Source organism: Protopterus annectens, chromosome 2.part1 (assembly GCF_019279795.1).
Source record: "Protopterus annectens isolate FY-2018-M chromosome 2.part1, PAN1.0, whole genome shotgun sequence".
NCBI lineage: Eukaryota > Metazoa > Chordata > Ceratodontiformes > Protopteridae > Protopterus > Protopterus annectens.
Genome location: NC_056729.1, coordinates 1455896411 through 1455916358, shown reverse-complemented (window position 1 = coordinate 1455916358; position 19948 = coordinate 1455896411). Strand labels below are relative to the sequence as shown.

At 44.4% G+C, this 19948-nt stretch overlaps 1 protein-coding gene across 3 annotated transcripts in view; it reads right to left on the bottom strand.

The window, feature by feature from the left end:
• The window catches only part of PDS5A (PDS5 cohesin associated factor A), a 4482835-nt gene that overhangs the window by 224478 nt on the left and 4238409 nt on the right, over positions 1-19948 (bottom strand). For all 3 annotated transcript variants that reach the window (XM_044062931.1, XM_044062930.1, XM_044062932.1), the window contains exon 32: positions 10203-10855. In XM_044062931.1, coding sequence (XP_043918866.1) covers positions 10203-10855 — 653 coding nt within the window. The remainder of the gene's footprint in view (positions 1-10202; positions 10856-19948) is intronic.

The following is a 19948-nucleotide window of genomic DNA, read 5'->3' as shown; positions in this document are numbered from 1 at the left end:
GACGGCTTGCACCTGTCACCCTTAGGCGTTCGTATACTGGCAAAGGCTCTTGCCACCCCCATAGTGCCTTTTTTAGGCAAGGCTCAAAGGACAAACCCACCTCCATAGACAACCCAAGGATAAAAAAACTAAAGGTAATGCTACTCAATGCCAGAAGTCTAAACCTCAAGATGCACGCACTCAAGGCTCTCCTCAGTATGGAGAAAATCGACGTCTGTGCAGTAACAGAAAACTGGTTCAAGGCTCCTGAGAGCACCCCAGCACTACCAGGTTATAACTCATACCATTCGTTTCGGCCCCAAAACTTGGACCGAAGCACAAAAGGAGGTGGAGTATCTATATTCATCAAAGATACCTACCCCTCCAGGTTAGTGGCACTGCACGAAGCATCTGAAACCATCCATGTGCAACTAACAGCGGGCAAAACTGCCTTTCAGTTTGTAGCCTGCTAGAGAACACCCTCCCTATTACAGGAACCCCACTTGGCATTCCTGAGAACACTGGAGAATATGAAGGTCTCTCCAACCACTATGTTATTGGGTGACTTCAACTACCCAAACATTGACTGGGAAAACTACTCAAGCCCAAACACCCTTGCCCAACGGTTCCTTGAATTTATAAACTCTAATGCAATGGAACAACTGGTCACCACTCCCACAAGAGGGAACAACATATTGGACCTGGTCATCACCAACATGGGGACTCTATGTTCCAGACCAGAGGTAAACCCCTCATTGGTAAGATCAGACCATAAACAAATTTCCCTGGACATCCATATCCTGTCCCCACCCCCAGCCAAGGAAATCACTGTAAAGAATTTCTCAAAAGCCAACTTTACACTTCTTAAGACTGAGGTGGAATCCTTCAAAGCCACTGGGCCAGAAGATAATACAGCCCAATCCGCAGAATCCTTTACAAATGCATTCTATGAGCACCTGCAGGAATGCATGGATCGTGCTATCCCAAATAAAACCAAAACTCACTCCTCCAAAAACAGGAGACCGGTCTGGTGGACCCCGGCCATAAATAAGCTATACAACAGAAGGAGGAAGCTACTACATGACAGAACAAAATCCCAAAAAGGGAAGGCATCTCTGATCAGTATTAGCAAGAAACTTCGATCCCTCATAAAATCATCAAAGGCCAGTTTTGAAGGAAAAATTGCCCTAGACACTAAAGATAATCACAAGGCCTTCTTTAGTTATGTCAGGAACATGGGTGGAAACTCCCAGATATGCTCTGAATTGTTGCATAATGGTACAAAATATACCGAACCTACAGACATAGGCAACATCCTGGCAGACAGATTCAGCGCAAACTTCTCCCCCCCTTCCCCCCCAAAGGAGCAAATGCCTATCCCAACTGAATGTAACCTCCATGACATCACAGATGCACAGGTGAAGGCTGCCCTCTCCAAAGCAAAAAACACAGCATCTATGGGACCGGACGGTGTCACATTAAGTCACTGTTCAAACTTAGCCTTACTACAGGATATGTACCCAAAGAATGGCGTACAGCTACAGTGGTCCCACTCCACAAAGGTGGTGCCACAACGGACCCCGGAAACTATTGCCCCATAAGCCTGACTAGTCTGGTCTGTAAAGCTATGGAGCGTATTATCATGGAACTCATAAACAAAGACATTGGGAGCCTCCAGACACTGGACTCTACCCAATTTGGCTTTGTTAAGGGCAGATCTTGCCTCTTAAGCCTAGTTGATTTCTTTGAAACAGTTACCAAAGCCATAGATGAGGGCAAGGTAGTCCACACAGCCTGCCTGGACCTCGCAAAAGCCTCCGACACAATACCCCACTCAGGTATCATAAATAAGCTTACCAGCTTAAATATCAACCCCTATATCACAAGATGGGTTGCAAACTGGCTCAGAGGTAGAACCCGCATGGTCAGAATCGCAGGTGCCATGTCCGAATCCAAACCAGTTACAAGTGGCGTCCCACAGGGCTCAGTTCTGGGACCCCTCTTGTTCGGTATATACTTCTCTGAGGTTCAGGCTAACACGGGGGGATTATGGCTGACAAAGTTCGCAGATGACTGAAAACTGGGGCCATAATCGAATCTCCAGCTGACACAAGCATCCTCCAAAAGGGTCTCACAGAGACGGATGCTTGGTGCCAGAGCCACGGCCTCAAGCTAAATGCTAAAAAGTGCATAGTCATCCCCTTTGGGAAAAACAAGATGCCCACAAATTACCACATAGGTGGTAATCCATTAAGTACGGCAGAAGTAATTAGAGATTTGGGGACCAACGTAGATAGTAATCTGTCCTTTGATAATCACGTTGCCAAAGTGGTTAGAAAGACCTTCTATATAGCCCACCTTATCACGAAAGGGTTCGCATCTAGATCAAGAGAGGTCATTGTGCCCCTCTACTCGTCACTCATCAGGCCCATAATTTAATACAATGCCCCTTTTGGGATGTACCTTACCCGACACCTGCAGCAACTGGAGAGACCCCAAAAGTACCTCACCAAGAGGATCATGGGCTACAAACAGATGTCCTATGCAGCTCGACTAAAGAAACTCCAGCTCTACTCAGTTGCTTACCGCCTACTCAGAGGCGATCTATGCCTGACGTACAAAGCCATGTCAAACCCAGAATTAATGGACATGTTCCACCTCAAAAAATCCAAGTCCCTTAGAGCTACACGCTCCAGGGACCTAAACCTCAGCACAAAAATAAATAGGACATGCTGGAGGGACAGATTCATTTCCCAGAGGCTCCCCTCACTCTGGAATAGAATCCCAATTCATGTTAGACATGGCCCCTCGCTGACCCTCTTCAAGCGAAATTTGGACGCGTGGATGGGAAATCGCAAATTCACCCCTGGGATCTCCCCAGTGTCCCTGCTAGACAGAGGCACAGTAAACTAATCTTAAAAGGGTACCTTCTGTGACCTACTTTACAGAGGCACAGTAGGCTAATGTAATAGGGAGGCGGAAGCCAAATACACTCTGGTTAGGCTTATAAATGCCCTAGGGCAGATAGCCTAGTATCTACCTATGAACCTATAAAAACTCTAGAACTGTTTGGACAGGAGCTGTGAAAGGGTCCACTTGATTTTTCCTTACCCAAATAGAGAAACCCTTCCATTTACTAGCATACGTCCTTCTGGTGTTAGACTTGTGAGTGGCAAGGATGATATCATGTACTGACTGAGAAATTAAGGGAAGCCTGGCTAGGGTTGGAAGTGGAGCAACCAAGCTGTGAGGTTGAGAGATGGAAGGGACTGGTGCAGCACGCCCGATTGATGGGTCAGAAGGTCTGGCACTGGGTCCAGATGCCAGGGCTGCTCCAGTAGATGGCGTTGCAGGAACGGAAACCAAATTTGTCGAGGCCAGTAAGGGGCAATGAGGATCATCCTGGCTCTCAAGGCAGTCGCTTTCTGGACTAATTAAGTAATCAAGGGAAAGGGGGGAATGCATACAGAAGACCCGGGGGCCAATCGTGAACTAGAGCGTCTCTGGGGGGGTAGACCTGGGAGAGGGAAGAGGTTGAAGAAGTCTGGGCACTTGCTGTTTAGAGGTGTTGCAAAAAGGTCGCAGCAAGGCTGACCCCACCTTCTGAAAATTCTTTCCGCTACTATCTGGTTGAGAGACCACTCGTGAGGCATGAGAATGGCTCTGCTCAGCCTGTCCGCTATGACGCTGGACTTCCCGGGGATATGCACTGCTACCAGAAACCGCTGAGAAGAGATCGCCCACTGCCACAGTCTGAGTGCTTCTCGACATAGGGGGTAGGACCTGGTTCCGCCCTGCTTGTTGATGTACCACACTATAGACATATTGTCTGTCTGAATTGCAATAGTCCCGGTGGGTAGGGAGTCTTGAAGGGCCTGTAACGCTAAAAGTACCGCTCTCATTTCCAAGACATTTATGTGCAGGTGGCTTTCGAAAGGCTGCCATGTGCCCTGAACTGTCCTGCCCTGAAAATGCCCCCCCACCCGATCAGGGAGGCATCCGTTGTCATGGTGGCAACCGGAGGGGGGAGAACAACAGGTCTGCCTTGGAGCACCTGAGGCAAGACCATCCACCAAGAGAGGTGTCTCTTGCATGACTGCGTGATGAGAATGTTGAGAGACATGGGAAGCTGCTGAAAGGACCATTGGGAAAAAAGCATTCACTGCAGTAGTCGCATATGAAAACGAGCTGGGGGAAGCAAGGTGAATGTTGCTGCCATTAGACCAAGTGTTTTTAGTACAAATTGGGCTTGGACCCTGTCCTCCTGTAGTAGGATTTGAACATGGCTGCAAATGTCTGAAACTCTTTGTGTAGGTAGTTTTGCTGACAACTCCACCGTGTTTAACACGGCGCCTATGAAGGTAATATGCTGACAAGGTGACAAGGCAGACTTTTCGAAGTTTATAGAGATGCCTAGCGCTTTGCACGTTTGGACAGCTTAATCCCTGGCTTGAAGTAGCTGGTACCTGGTGGTGGCAGTAAGGAACCAGTTGTCTAAATATGGAAACACCTGGAATCCTCGTCGTCTCAGGTGAGCCGCAACCACTGCCATGCATTTGGTAAACACCCTGGGGGCTGTGGTGTGGCCAAAGGGCAGGGCTCTGAATTGGTAGTGACTGGCTCCCAGCTGGAAGCAGAGAAACCTTCTGGAGCGCCTGTTCATTTTGATATGGTAGTACGCATCCTGAATATCTATAGAGCTCATCCAATTGCCCTGACCCAGAAAGGGTAGAATGGACTGTAGCGTGACCATCCGGAACTTCGTTCTTTGAACAGACTTGTTCAACCTGCTGAGATCCAAAATAGGTCTCCAGTCCCCCGTCGTTTTTGGTACCAAAAAGAACTTGGAGTAGATTCCGGATCCTTGTTGGTCTGCTGGGACTGGCTGGATGGCTCTTTTTGACAGCAGCTTTGAAATTTCTGACGATGCTTGAGCTCTCAGACCGGGTGGAACGTCTGGAAGAGGCCCTTTTGGTTGTTGCGGGGTGTGGATAAAGGGGATTCTGTAACCCTCGGATATGATCGACCATACCCATTTGTCTTGCGTAAGGGAATGCCAGGCTTCTGGGTACAGTGAAAATCTTCCCCCGACTGCCTCCGAAGGTGGACAGTCGGGCAGCTCCTCAGGGGTGCTGGAAGGGTTTGTGAGAGAAAGATTCTCCGCAACCCTGATTTTGCGGACCCCCCCCCCCCCCTGCCCCTAGGGCGGCATCTGTTATTGTTCCCTCCTCTGCCTCTGGAGGGGAGCTCACCACGTGCGTCAGGCAGTACTCCCTTGGGGTTTACGGAACCACATCTTTCTGCCCTTTTGACCCTTATGGTATGGTCTAGAAGGGGCGGAAAAATGGACTCCCACGGCAGAGGGAGTCTTGCCTTCCTGCTCACACCTGGTCAATGTATCCTTCACTTGAGGTCCAAACATGGCAGAACCGTCCAAGGGGGTGTTAGTGAAGAACGCCTTGAAGGGGTTAGCAAAGTTGCAAAGCTGCATTCAGGCGTGTCTCCTTAGAGCAACGCCCGTGCCTGCGGCCCTACTCGCTCCATCGGCTGCATAAGAAATGAGCCGCATGGAGGAGTTGACAATAGAGTTCAGGGTCCCTAGCTGGGAGTTGATCTTTTCCTGAGACCCCACAGCTGTTGGGTCCTGTAAGGTATCACCCAGTTCTTTAAGGAGGTCTCTCTGAAGACGGGTGAAATGGCACAAGTAATTCAGCGGCCGCATGGCAAAGGTCGCTGAAGAAAACATCCGCTTGCCATACCTATCCATAGTCCTAGATTCCTTATTAGGAGGATGGACAGGTACTGAAAGGTCAGCCAGCTCCTTCTTAGTGGCTGCCGCCACCACCATGGCATCAACGGGGACGCCCTTAGAGAGAAACTGCTTGTCTGCCGGGGCTGAAATAAATTTTGTAGGCCTCCGGGGAGTTGGTTCCATAGTATCCGGAGCCGTCAACGCCTTCGAGCCACCACCTCCATGAGTGGGTCGAAAAGAGGGGACACCCAGGAGGTGGAAGGGCAAGAACTGAACGCATCCAGGTACACCGTCTTATCCTTGGAAGGGTTGAGGGCGGACCAGTTCCCCCTCTGTTTAAGGATCTCTAGGATGTCAGAAAAGGAGACATCCTCAGAGGGGGACCTTGGGGACCCTTCCGAATCATCCAGGTTGGTGTCAGATGTCACTGACTCAGGGGAGCCGACATGCTTCCTCTTGCATGTCCTCTTCCGAGGGGTCTCCCCTGCAGGGTCAGGGGAGGCCTCGGAAGAGGAGGAAACGCCCAATGGAGCGGCCTGGAGTGTCGGTTCTCCGTGCTTGGGTTCAGGAGGGTAGGCAGGGGCCGAAGCAGGCAATGTGGAGGGAGGTGCCAACGAGGCCGACCGTGGCGCCGGTATGGGAGCCAGCACGCTCCTCATGACCTCAAAGGCGCCCCTGTCAGGCAGGGAAGAGGGACCCAGCACCGAGAGGGACGGCTCCGAGGCCAATGTTGGGGCCAAACTCACCTGCGCTGAGGCTCCGAGAGGGAGAATGGGGTCGGACAAGGGTCCGATGCCACTTGCCCCCTCGGAGCCGATGCGGGAGTCTCGACGCCGACGAAGGAACCGATAACGGAGGGATCAGTTCCGACGCCCCAACGGTACTAACCTCGACGACCTCCGGCTCTGAACTCAGCAAAGTAGTCGGAGGAGGAACTTGAGCAGGCGTTGGGGTAGCCCCTGTCTGTTGAGACGGGCTATGCAATAACTGGGCCAGCGCCTGCGACTTTAAAAGTCTGCTGACTACCCTCTCGAGGTCATGGTCCGAGAGCCTGGAAGACCTGGAGGAGTGAGACCTATGGCTCCGCTCTGACAGCAAGGGGGACTTTGGAGCCGATCTAACCGACTCCAGTGAAGGAGACCTGGAGCGTTTTCAGCTTGGGGATGGCTCCGACACCAAAGCCGGAGCCGAATGAGGCCTCGATGAATCGGTTCCAGCTGGAACCGACGAGGCAGAAAGAGGACCGCTCGGCGCCGGCTCCGAACTTGGAGCAGACGATTTGGCGGGCTTTGAAGATTTTCCGGACATAGGCTAGGGGTGAGAACTGCTCTCTCCAAAGCAAAAAACACAGCATCCATGGGACCGGATGGTGTCCCCGGCTGTGTGCTCCACGAACTCAATGAGGAATTAAACCCGCAGTTAGGACAGCTGTTTAATCTTAGCCTCACCTCAGGATACGTACCCAAGGAGTGGCGCACGGCGACTGTGGTCCCACTTCACAAGGGCGGTGCCTCCACCGACCCTGGAAATTACCGTCCCATTAGCTTGACAAGCCTTATCTGCAAAGCCATGGAGAGGATCATAATGGAACTCATAAATAAAGACATAGGGAACTTGCAGACTTTGGATCCAACCCAGTTTGGCTTTGTCAAAGGCAGATCATGCCTTTTAAACTTGGTTGACTTGAGACAGTCACCAAGGCCATTGATGTGGGAAAGGCAGTCCATACAGCCTACCTTGACCTGGCAAAGGCCTTCAACACAATACCCCACTCAGGTATCATCGAAAAACTCATCAGCTTGAATGTAAACCCATACATCACAAGATGGGTTGCAAACTGGCTAAGTGACAGAACCCACAGGGTCAGAGTTGCTGGAGCCATGTCAGACTCAAAGCCTGTCACAAGTGGTGTCCCACAGGGCTCAGTCCTGGGTCCACTCTTGTTCGGCATCTACTTTTCTGAAGTACAAGCAAACACAGGAGGGTTATGGCTGACAAAGTTTGCAGATGACTGCAAACTGGGTGCCATAGTCGAAAACACATCTGACACAGATATCCTTCAGAAGGGCCTCACAGAAACGGATAACTGGTGCCAGAGCCATGGCCTAAAGTTAAATGCCAAGAAATGCATAGTCATACCCTTCGGGAAAAACAAGGTTACCCCTAGCTACCATATAGGTGGCAATCCACTGAGCACAGAAGAAGTCATTAGGGATCTGGGGACCCAAGTTGACAGTAGCCTTTCGTTTGACACTCATGTTGCTAAAGTAGTTAGGAAAACCTTCTACATTGCCCACCTGATCATGAAGGGATTCACATCTAGATCAAGGGAGGTCATCGTCCCCCTGTACTCATCACTCATTAGACCTATGATTGAGTACAATGCCCCATTCGGAATGTATCTGACCCGACACCTGCAGCAGCTGGAAAGGCCCCAAAAGTTCCTCACCAAAAGGATAAAGGGTCTCAAAAATATGTCTTAGGCTGCCCGACTGAAAGAACTCCAGCTCTATTCAGTCTCATACCGCTTGCTCAGAGGTGACCTGTGCCTGACATATAAGGCCATGTCAAACCCTGATTTGATGAATATGCTTCACCTCAAAAATCTAGATCCCTCAGAACCACAAGGGCGGGAGACTTAAACCTTGACACGGTTATTAATAGAACGTGCTGGAGGGACAGATTCATCACCCAGAGACTACCTATGCTGTGGAACAAAATCCCGGTACATGTGAGGCAGAGCACCTCGCTGGCCTTGTTCAAGAGGAATCTTGACCAATGGATGGGGGATCGCAGATATACCCCAGGGATTACTTCAGTGTCACTGCTTGACAGAGGTACAGCAAAATAATAGGCATAGTTTTATTCAAACTAAAGGGGTGGCGAAAGCCAAATAACTATGGGCTAGGCTTATAAATGCCCTTGGGCAGATAGCCTAGTATGAACCTATGAACCTATGAGAACCTTCAGGCTTTAATAAGCCTCTGAGAATGAGCTTATTTCTGCAGGACTCTGGGGCTAAAAGCTTAACAGATGGAACAAGAGTCCTGCAGGTGCAGAGGGCCCAAACAATACACACAAGAAGTGTGACCATCTGTCAGAGACATCTTCTGACAGCACGAGTCACACTTCTTGAATCCCGATACCTTGGTATCTTTGGACATGATACCACAGGGTAGAGACAAAGAATCTAAACAAGAACACTAACACACTCAACAAAAAATTTAAAATTAAGCTAACTAGTAAAAAGAAGACAGAAATTCCACACACACAACTAAGGGGAAAACTGTACTAACTATTGAAGGGAGGGTTAGGCCCGTCCACCTTAAGGGTGGAAAAAAGGGTAGGGAAAACTACAGAAAAAGGGTAGGGAAACTAGTTGCTACTCTCTAAACAGTAATTAAATAAACTAATGAGAAAAAAAATCTATCAAAAACTAACTGTAGATACAAAATTTTTAAATACGACCTGGAGCCGGTGAAAACGCAACCTCGTAGCTGAAGCGGCAAACGAGATCTGGGTATTTGATGCCTAGCATTATGGGACATAGTATAGCCTCGAGCCGGTAAAAATAGCTCTCGAGCTTTAGTAATAGGCAGAGTCGGAGCCAAGGTTCGGCTCTGAACCCCATCCAGCAAGAATGAAGGCGTGATTGACAACTTAACATCAAATTCTACCCATGCCTAACTAGTGTAACCATTCTTCAAGTAGGAGATTATTTGATGTTGGATGTTCTGGCTAGGCTGTTAATGGTTTGATGACTGACTGCCTTGCATCTACTAACAAATTTGATCTGACCATTCTCCAAATTTCTAAACAAGTACTTCTGCTTTGGTGATCTTTTTGAACTTGCCTATCTTACACTTACAGTCTTACAGCACCTTCAAGAGTTTGCCTTATAAAGCTTTAAAAGTTTGTAAAATCCATCCTAAGACTACAGTATGAAACTCAAAGACAAAAGACCAAAATGCTGTAATGTAAAATTAATGAAAAAAAGAATATTTTAAGCAGAGACTGTTAACATGGTGTATAATGATAAAAATCCTGAATGACAACTTAAGACAAAAATTGTTCTTTACATAAAATTCTTACCAGCAAAAGTAGCCTATAAACTCGTGCACTACCAAACAAAATAAACTAAAGTCAAGATTAACTTATTTAGGAGCAAGTGAAGTGCTGGTTTGGTTGAGGTTAATTCAGATTCCTATACAGTAGAGTATTATGCATTTACTCTGGTTTTCATAAAACTGCAATACTAGTACATATTATTTAAACAAAGAAACATCTTAAGCATGTCGCTAGTTTATTCGGAATTTTGCTAGAAGAGATTCTCAAAATATAAATTTTCTAACCTGCATTTATCTACTAACAATTCCATGAAAATGTAATGACACTAATAAAAGATTTCTGAACATGTTCTAAACTTCCATACGGAATAAAAATCAAACTACTGAATCAGACAATATCTTACCTTTGTACAGCTATCTGTTTTGATGGTACAGTGCATTCTGTTACATCCTGTTTTGGTACTTTTACATTAACTTCCTGAAGGCCTCCTGGACCTCCTTGAGTTACTGCAGTTCTTTTTTTCCCTCTACCTGATGTCTTTTTTATTTTATCTTCATTTTTTCTTGTATTCCCCTGAGATTCTGATTTTGGAGGACGGCCCCTCTTAGGCTTGGGTACAGTATGCATTACAGTTTCCTTAACTTGATTTTCTTGTTGCATGTTGTTAGCCTTGGGTATTGCACGCATTAATGCTTCATTCACTTGATTTTCTTGTTGCATGTTGTTAGGCCTTGGTATTGTACGCATTAGTGCTTCATTCACTTGAATTTCTTGTTGCATGTTGTTAGGCCTTGGTATTGTATGCATTAGTGCTTCATTCAGTTGATTTTCCTGTTGCATGTTGTTAGGCTTGGGTATAGTATGCATTAATGCTTCATTAACTAGATTTTCCTGGTCCATGTTGATAGGCTTGGGTATAGTATGCATTAATGCTTCATTAATTCGATTTTCTTGTTGCACGCTATGTACATCCCCTGTTTCGGTATCTATTATTAGTATATTCTTTTCTATTTCAGCACTGTCTGTTCTTGACATGGCGTGCACAGAATTAACCTCCTAAGAAAAACAGAAAAACAATCACACAAAGGCTTTATAACAGGAAGAATGCTACTACATCATTAATCTAGCTTCAGTCATTCATTTCTACAGTTCTGTGATGAAACTATCAAAACTGCACAAAAAAAAAATAAGATTTGATAACTGCAATGATGTGCAGTGGGCAATACAGTGACTCGGTAAGACCTCTGCTTCACAGCTCTAGAGTCCAGGGGCTCTATCCTGACTGCTGTTCACTGTGCAAAGTTCATATGTGATCCCCCATGTAGGTATTGTTCAGGAATCTTACCACTTCCTAAGAACATGCTGATCAACTGGCTACTATGTCTACATACACAGTATTTAGCATTGCCCCTCTAGCTCGAATCATGGCTGAAAAGGGGCATCTGAGACCCATCATTCTTACCTGGTTAACAAATGAAAATACTAAATAAAAAATAAACTAAACTAATGCACACATTCCAAAGGACCCATTTTAGTTAAGTGCAAAGGCAGCAATAAAAAGGGTTTAAAGATAATTAAAGTACAAACAATACAAACAGCAAGAAATTATCGCATGCAGGTTAAAATATAAAATGATTTTGTATATTGCACACGACATAAAATACAAGACAAAATAAATTTTTACACAGTATGCCTGCAGTGCTCATTAAGTAGATAATGGCATATCACGTTTGGGATAAATCATAAAATATAGTAAGACCTCTGTTTTCCACAGATCTCCTTTCTTACTGTCAAATGAAAAAATATCTTTGCAAAAGGAATATGAAAGCCTGACAGCAATCCAAGTGATTTGTATTTGTTTAACTTCATCATTTATACCGTTGGCAGACAGAAGAGGGACTGGAGTAAGTGGCCAGTATCACCTTGTTCATCATAAAGTATTAGTGGAGGTAACATCCTGCTAGACAACTATCACCTGAGAGGCAATTAGGAGTGGCAACATGTACGATGCACTTTAAGAAGCAACATGCGTGGCAAGGAGATTACAGCATTCTACATTGGACAGAAGTATGTGGAATCACAAATGCTCTTAATCCAGCACAGTGAACACTTAAAACAGGCAATGCATTGTGTTATTCAGATGTCAAATGAATAGGCTACTAGGGTATAAAGAAAGAAAATCCACACCTACAAGAATGACATCCTCCAAGTCATGCTTCCTATCTCCAGAAAAATGTGCTGAAAAAAGATTAATCCATCCGTGGAATGTGAAGACCCCTTCAAAAGTGATACAGTGAAGTTTTGGCAGGTATAATGGGGAAACGAGTTATAATAGTTATGCAAGGCAAAATGGTAACCAAGAAATGGAGGAAAAGTATATCCTGGTGACAAAGGACCCTATCCAATTCAGCGGTCTCATCTAAACAGCCTTTTTTTGCCCTGCACCCTCTCTTAAGGAAGCAAGAAAGTATGCGGTTGACTAAGTCCTGATTGTAAAACTGACTACTTTCTACTACTTGCTTCAGGGTTTATAAAGTAAGCTACGAAACTGAACAGCCAACAGCCTTTACTCCCACCTCCTATCTACCCTGTATCCAACTAACCTCCTCTACTTCTTATGAACCCCTCTTTTATTGCTATCACTCAGTCCCTGGTTCTAAACCAGCTAGCTCCCTACATACTTACCTGCAATACTAGATATGCCCACTAGGTGGCACTCTCATCCCAACCCATATCTCCTGCTTTATCCTCCTGTATTTCCCTCTGTAATTACACTAATACCCCTTAGGTCTTAAGATCTGCTCCTATTTTCTCACTCGCCCCTTTACTTCAACTGTATACTCTCACCTGTTCTTTTTTTTAATCTCATAGACTCTTGATATACCTCTGATCTTTCCCACTCCTGACTCACTTACTTACCTTCAGCTATCAGAATTGCTGATGGTTTATTCTCTAGATTCTCCTTTACTTGTCTCTACCACTCCATTCGCCCTGCGGGCTCACTCCACTCCCCTACCCCCAATTCTCACCCACCCCCAGGGGTCCTACTCTTATACCATCCAACCACACCCTTTCCCTCTTGCACTAATCATAGCCCCTCCCATTAACACCAATTTCTCTACTTTCACTTAGCACTTCAAATTTCTCCTACCACACCCTACACCTATATTTCCTTCCACACATAACATACCTCCAAACCTACAACTAGAACCTAACAACTTACCCTGCCAGATGCATATGCTACCCTCTTACAGAGGTTACTCATACTTACATTTCTACCACCCCTAACTTTAGCTTACCTGCTAACCTCCTATGAACACCCAATATATCCACACATTCTCCACCCCAACACACTATCTACCTCTCCTTCTCTACCTATTCTCACTAACCATGTTAACATAACATCCACACCTAGCTATCTACCAGCAGAATTCCATAGGATTACCCACATTAGATATGACTCTCCCAAGCCCAGAAAGTCTCTAACTCTATATAAGTTCCCAAATCTTAGACTTCAAACACTACGCCTCTTTTTGAAAGATGGTGACATTCTTCCAAACCCAGGCCCTATAACTAGTACTAGCACTCAACTCCACAACCCAGACACCCATCCTTATCCATTCTTTTACTAAACAACTTAACTCACTGTTATTAGCTCACCTCAACATACGTAGCATTAATAACAAAGTTGCACAACTCCATGCTCTCCTAGAAGTCTACTCCTTTGACATTCTTTGTTTAACAGAAACTTGGTTAAAACCTTCAACTAAATACAATAAAGTCATCCCACCCGGTTACAATATTTTGCGACTTGACTGCATAACAAAAAGGGTGGTGGTGTAGCTATCCTTTTTAAATCCGGCCTACAGATTACTACCTTCGACTATATACCACATCAAGTCCCCAACGCTGAAATTCTTATTACCAAGCTTCAACTTAACAAATTCAAATCCATCTATATTATCTGTACCTATCTTCCTCCTGGTAATAACATTCTCACAATACAGAATTTCCTCTGTTGGCTATCTCAAAATCTGCCTCAAGAAACCATAATCCTAGGTGATTTTAACATTGATTGGAAGTGTTTGAGCAATTGCCATCCTACAAGCCATATAAACCTTTTTGGTTTTTCATAAACCATTACCTCCCTTACCAGGATAAACACGCCTAATAAGAAAGAAAGTACCTTAGATTGGATTCACATACATAGTCATCTCCAGACATATGAATCTGGTACCCTCCCTGATGATGTAATTGACCACTCACTAACCTACATCATCAGGCATAAAACCAATCTACCTAACCCAACCAAATCTAGAACAATTCGAACCAAGAAAAACTTCAACCCTGATCTCTTCCAAAGGGAACTAAGAGCATGCAACCGGTCTCCCTTAAAATACCTCCCACTGGAGGAAGCTGTCAATTACTTTAACTCTAACTTCTTAGCCATTCTAGACCACCATGCCCCAATGCGCTCTATAAGAATGAGAACTAAATCTGCCCCATGGCTTTCAAAAGAAACCAGGCAAAAAATCAAACTCAGAAATAAATACTGGAACAAATCTCGATCAACTAAAAACCCAGTAGATCAACAAAACTTAAGGCAACTAAGCAACAAAACTAAAAAAGCAGTACTGTCTGACAAAAGAAACTACTACCTACAATTCCAACAGACCCAACATAATCTACCACAAATGTTCTGGGCAAGTATTAATCAATTATTACACCCAGGTCAATCCATCACACCAAACCCACAAGGCACAGACCAAGAGAATCCTAAACAGACTGCTAATACCTTTAATACCTATTTCACTGAGGCCATTTAAAACCTTGCCAGTCAGCTATCCACTCAGGACTTACCTATATCCAACTATATCACTAACCAACCCCCTCCATTTCTCTTCCAACCAGTCCCAACTGCATATATTCTTGCCCTCATCCAAAAACATAAACTAAGCACTCCTTCAGCTTAACAAATACCCGCTGAATACCTACAAAAGGCAGCCAAATATATTGCCTACCCCATTTCCATTCTTATCAACAGAACATTCACTGAAGAACACATCCCTAGCATATGGAAGGTCTCCCATATTATCCCCCTTCATAAGGGTGGTAACTCCACTGAACTCTCCAATTACTGTCCCATTGCCCTACTGCCTCCCCTAGCAAAGATCATGGAAAAATGCATCCATAAACAATTGCTAGACCACATAATCCATAATAACTTACCTGCCAACTCTCAACATAGTTTCAGACCTTCACACAGCACTACTACCACCCTTCTTTCTTTCACTCACTGTATCAACAAAAACCGAAACCTTAATATGCTTTCCTCTGCACTGTTTATAGATCGGTCTAAGGCATTTGATATGGTAAATCACCCGTTACTTATAAAAATCCTCAAATCTCTGTCACTAGATGCATTAGCTATAAAATGGTTCTAATCCTATCTGGATAACAGACAACAGGCCATGCTATGGCACAGTATTCTATCTACCCATCAACATAGGGGTCCCCCAAGGGTCCATATTAGGACCTCTCCTATTTTCTATATTTATCAACGACCTTCACCTAGCAATCCCCCAAGCTACATGCATACAATATGCACAGCCACATCAATATCTGAACTTCACTTCCTTACCCAAAAGGTCTTTAACACAGTTGAACTATGGTTTACTCAATGCTGTCTCCTTCTAAACCCCAAAAAAACTAAACTCCTCCTTTTCACTCCTACTTTTAAGTCCCCCCCCCAATAGACTTCACAGTAACATCCAATAACAGTACTCCTATATCCCCAGACCCAACTACCAAACTGCTTGGTATCACCATAGATAACCTTATCTTTGACACCCATATTAATAATACCTTAAAATCTGTTAATAGAAAACTGGGCTCTCTCTACAGGATCAAACCCTTTCTCTCTCCTGCAGCAAGAATAACTATTGCTCACACTCACCTAATTTCTACTCTCCTCTATGCCTCACCCATATACACTAATCTCTCTAAAAACAACCTTAATAAAATGGAAAATGCCTGCAATAGCATAGCCAGATTTGCTACAGGTAAACCTTTTAGAACCCACCACTGTACTAACCTTAAACAACTAAGATGGCTTGAATTACGAAATCAGCTTAAATTCTACCAACTTACCATTGCCCACAAAACCCTTTACCATCCTACCAATACCCCTATACTATCTACCCTCATTATCCACTATAACAATTTAAAGACCTTACGTTCATCACATAGGCTTCTAAGTAAATATATGTAAGTCAAACAACAGGGCTGGAAACTCACTTTTCTCTATTGCTGTTGGAAAATTCTGGAACCTTCTTCCTAGCGAACTTTCCTCAATTCCCTCTATATCACTCTTTAAAAACAAACAAACAAACTTTTTCTCAGAACACACTGGTTGTGCGCCCCTGTACCAAACTTGACTGATCTACCACCTTTCTTACTTGGATCTACCTACTCTCTTCTTCTCAGTATTCTTGTTCCTTTTCTTAACAACTGACCTTGACCTTTCTAGATTTTTTTTTACTTACATCCTCTTAATTTCTTTAAGCAGACTAGTTATTAACTCTTACACTGATTATTACAGCTCCTACTTTTTGTTTTCCTTCTCTATGTCAACCTGTTTACTAACATATTATCTAACTCAGCTGCTATCTTTTTATATGTTGTATTGCAACTACATTTGCATTGTACTAAGTGCATTTGTATATTTAGCACTATTCTATGAACAAACGACCACTGTGATTATTCCCATTTTTTTTCTCGCAATGTTTAACATACAAATTAATCTTTGTATAATGTGATTATATTTTTACTTCCTTGGAGCTTATCTCCACGGGTCTCTACTGAAAATGGACATATGTCCAGTTAGACTAGCCCGGTCAACAAATGTAAAATAAATAAATAAATAAAAATACATCTAAGTGCATCTACTAAAGCTACATGATAATCCACTAAAAAATGTGTGTACATATTATTTATTATATATTTATTTATTTAACATTTGTTGATTGGGAAAGTCCAACTAGGACAGAGCCTATTTTCCAGAGAAGGCCCGGGGAGAAATGCTCCACATGCATGTCTTTGGAATGTGGGAGGAAACCAGAGTACCTGGAGGAAACCCACACAAACGCAGGGAGGACATACAGACTCCGCAGAGAAGGGACCCCAGTCGAGAATCAAACCGCAGAACCTCTTGCTGTGAGCCGATGTTAACTGCGCACCACTGTGCCACCTGATATAATCATACTTTTGTGCATGTGTATAAGTGTGTGTTTGGTGTGGGTGAACAAAGCTGAGCTTCCCTAAGGCTAAACTTCTGTACTATCAATCCAGAGGTTATTGCAAATGGGTGAAATGTAAATTTCTAACTAAATCAGCCTCTGTCAAAAAATGCTACTTCTAATGTGTTGCTTTCTCTTTGCTTCTGTGTGTAAGGCTTGAGGATTCCACTTCTCTGGATTCATCTCCAACTACAAATTCTACATCTTTTTGAAAACATTAGTACAACCTCCATGATCCCTCACTATAACTGTCAGGATTGACAAAGGGCACTGGGACACAATCGATGGTGGTGATGGATGACAGGGGTACCAAATTCAGACAAAAAATACTGTCAGCACTGAACATAGCAAGGTTTTTGCCTTATTTCATCAAAGTGTTCACTTATTCTGTTTATAGCTTTTTCTTTACAGCAACTTTATTGCTTATTAGGACAGTAAGGACATTACACACTCCTACTTCACATTCAAGGCCAGCTTATCAGGACAGTAAGGATATTATAGTCTCCTATTCCACATTCACGGCCAGCAGGATTCAAAGCTACACACACTTTGTTGACAGCCATAATATAAAGAGGCAGAATGCCCGTTAGTCTCGTCAGTGAAAAATCATGAAATCTAGTTGGTCAAAAAGGGCTAATAAATCTTTAAAGCAGACATTTCAGAGATACCAGGGAAGTATAGGAAATAATCAGTGACCCCAAAGAGAAAAGTACAGTTTTGTACCTACCATAAATGTAAATGTCCAATAGGTATGCAACTGCAGTCCTGACATATGGGTTGTCCTGCCTCAGGCAGCCCTTCGGTCGGCTGGATTCCAAAGTCTGGGTCCGGCGTCGGCTGATGTCACCCCTTCCCCGATGTCAAAGCACCTGGGGTATAAAAGCGTCAGCCGACGCCATTTTCTTCAGTGTTTCTTGCCACAAATGCCAGGTGCCCTCTAAGGAAGGCTAAATTTTGAAAATGGAGGAAAAATTCCAGACAAGAACAACAACATAAAAACAAATACACCATAAAAGATTACCCCAGGTAGCTAAAATGAGGGGTAAAAACCCAAAAGAATACCACAGAGGGGTTGGTGGGAGGGAAAACCTGACTGCAGTTGCATACCTATCGGACATCTACATTTATGGTAGGTACAAAATTGTACTATGTCCTTCAAGGATGCAACTGCAGTCCTGACATATGGGTTGAATACCATAGCCAACCTGGGGGTGGTAGGCACTAAGACAAAGATGGTGTAGCTAAAATGCCCTGCAGGACTGCAGAAGCAAACCCTGCTCTGGATCTGGAATATAAAGGCAGGTTGTAATGTTTGGAAAATGTATGCACGGAGCTCCATGTAGCAGCTTCTAAAATGTCCTTTGTTGCCACTCCTCTTACAAAGGCTGTGGAGGTGGCTGTAGCTCTGGTGGAATGTGGCCTGATGTCAGCTGGCACAGTTTTTCCATGAAAAGAGTAGCAGAATCGTATGCAATTTCCAATCCATTTAGAAACTGTCTGTTTGGAAATTGCTTTTCCCTGCAATCCAGCAGCGCAAGCTACAAAAAGCTGGTCAGATCTTCTGAAAGACTTTGTTCTGTCCAAGTAGTAGCGCAACTGTCTGTGCATGTCCAAGGTGTGCAGAAGTCTCTCTCCTTTATTTTGAGGATTGGGAAAGAAGGTAGGCAGGTGAATAGCTTGATTCAGGGACACCCTGAATACCACCTTTGGCATGAATGACGGATTGGTTCTCAAAGAAACTCTGTCCTGATGAAAAATGAGAAATGGTTGTATTGCCATAAGGGCCTGTAGCTCAGAGACTCTTCTTGCTGAGGTTACTGCCAGAAGGAAAGTTGTCTTCCAAGACAGAAATTGCAACTCTGAAGATGCTGCTGGTTCAAAGGGAGGAAGAGTTAATTTTTCCGAAGTTGAGGTCCCATGCAGGCACTGGTGGTTTCCTTGGAGGGTTGATGTTCTTTATTCCTCTTAGAAACTGTCTTAGCAATGGGTGAGAAAATACAGGCGGATCAGTGTCATATTTGGCAGATATTGCTGAAGCATGTATTTTTATGGAAGAATATGAAAGGCCATTGTGGAGCATTTCAGCCAAATATTGTAGGATGTGTGGAATGCTCATCACTGATGGGTCTTGACCCTTTTTGCTGTTCCAGATAAGAAATCTCTTCCATTTTGCTGAGTATGTTTTTCTAGTGGAAGGTCTGCGCGCCTCCAGGATGATATCTTTTACCCTTTTGGAAAGTGTATCCTGAGGAATAGTCATGGAATCTTTCAAGCTGTCAGCTTCAATGTTTTCAAGCTGGGGTGTAGTGTCCTGTAATTGTGCTGTGTCAAAAGAAGTGGCCATTGAGGAAGGAGCCACGGGTTGGTGTGTGTCTAGCTCCATAGCAGTGGGTACCAGTGTTGTCTTGGCCAGTCTGGAGCTATCAGTATGACTTTCGGTTGCTCTGTCTTGATCTTTAGTAACACCTTGGTCATCAAAGGAAGAGGTGGGAAGGCATATAGTGTTAGAGAGTTCCAACTGAAGGAGAGAGCGTCCACCTTCCATGCTTGAGGATGGTATGTCCTTGTGCAAAACTTTTTCAGATGGTGATTGAGGTGGGAGGCAAAAAGATCTATGTCCGGCCTTCTCCATGCTCGAGTTATTTGTAAGAAAATGTCTGGATGCAACATCCATTCGTGTGGATCCATGATGTTTCTGCTTAGGCTGTCCGCCAGAACATTGTCCTTCCCTGGTACAAACTGGGATTGTAGCTCTATCTTCAATTGTAGGGAAATATCCCAGAGATTCATTGCCAGTCTGCAAAGAGGGTAGGAATGGGTACCTCCTTGCTTGTTTATGTACCACATAACT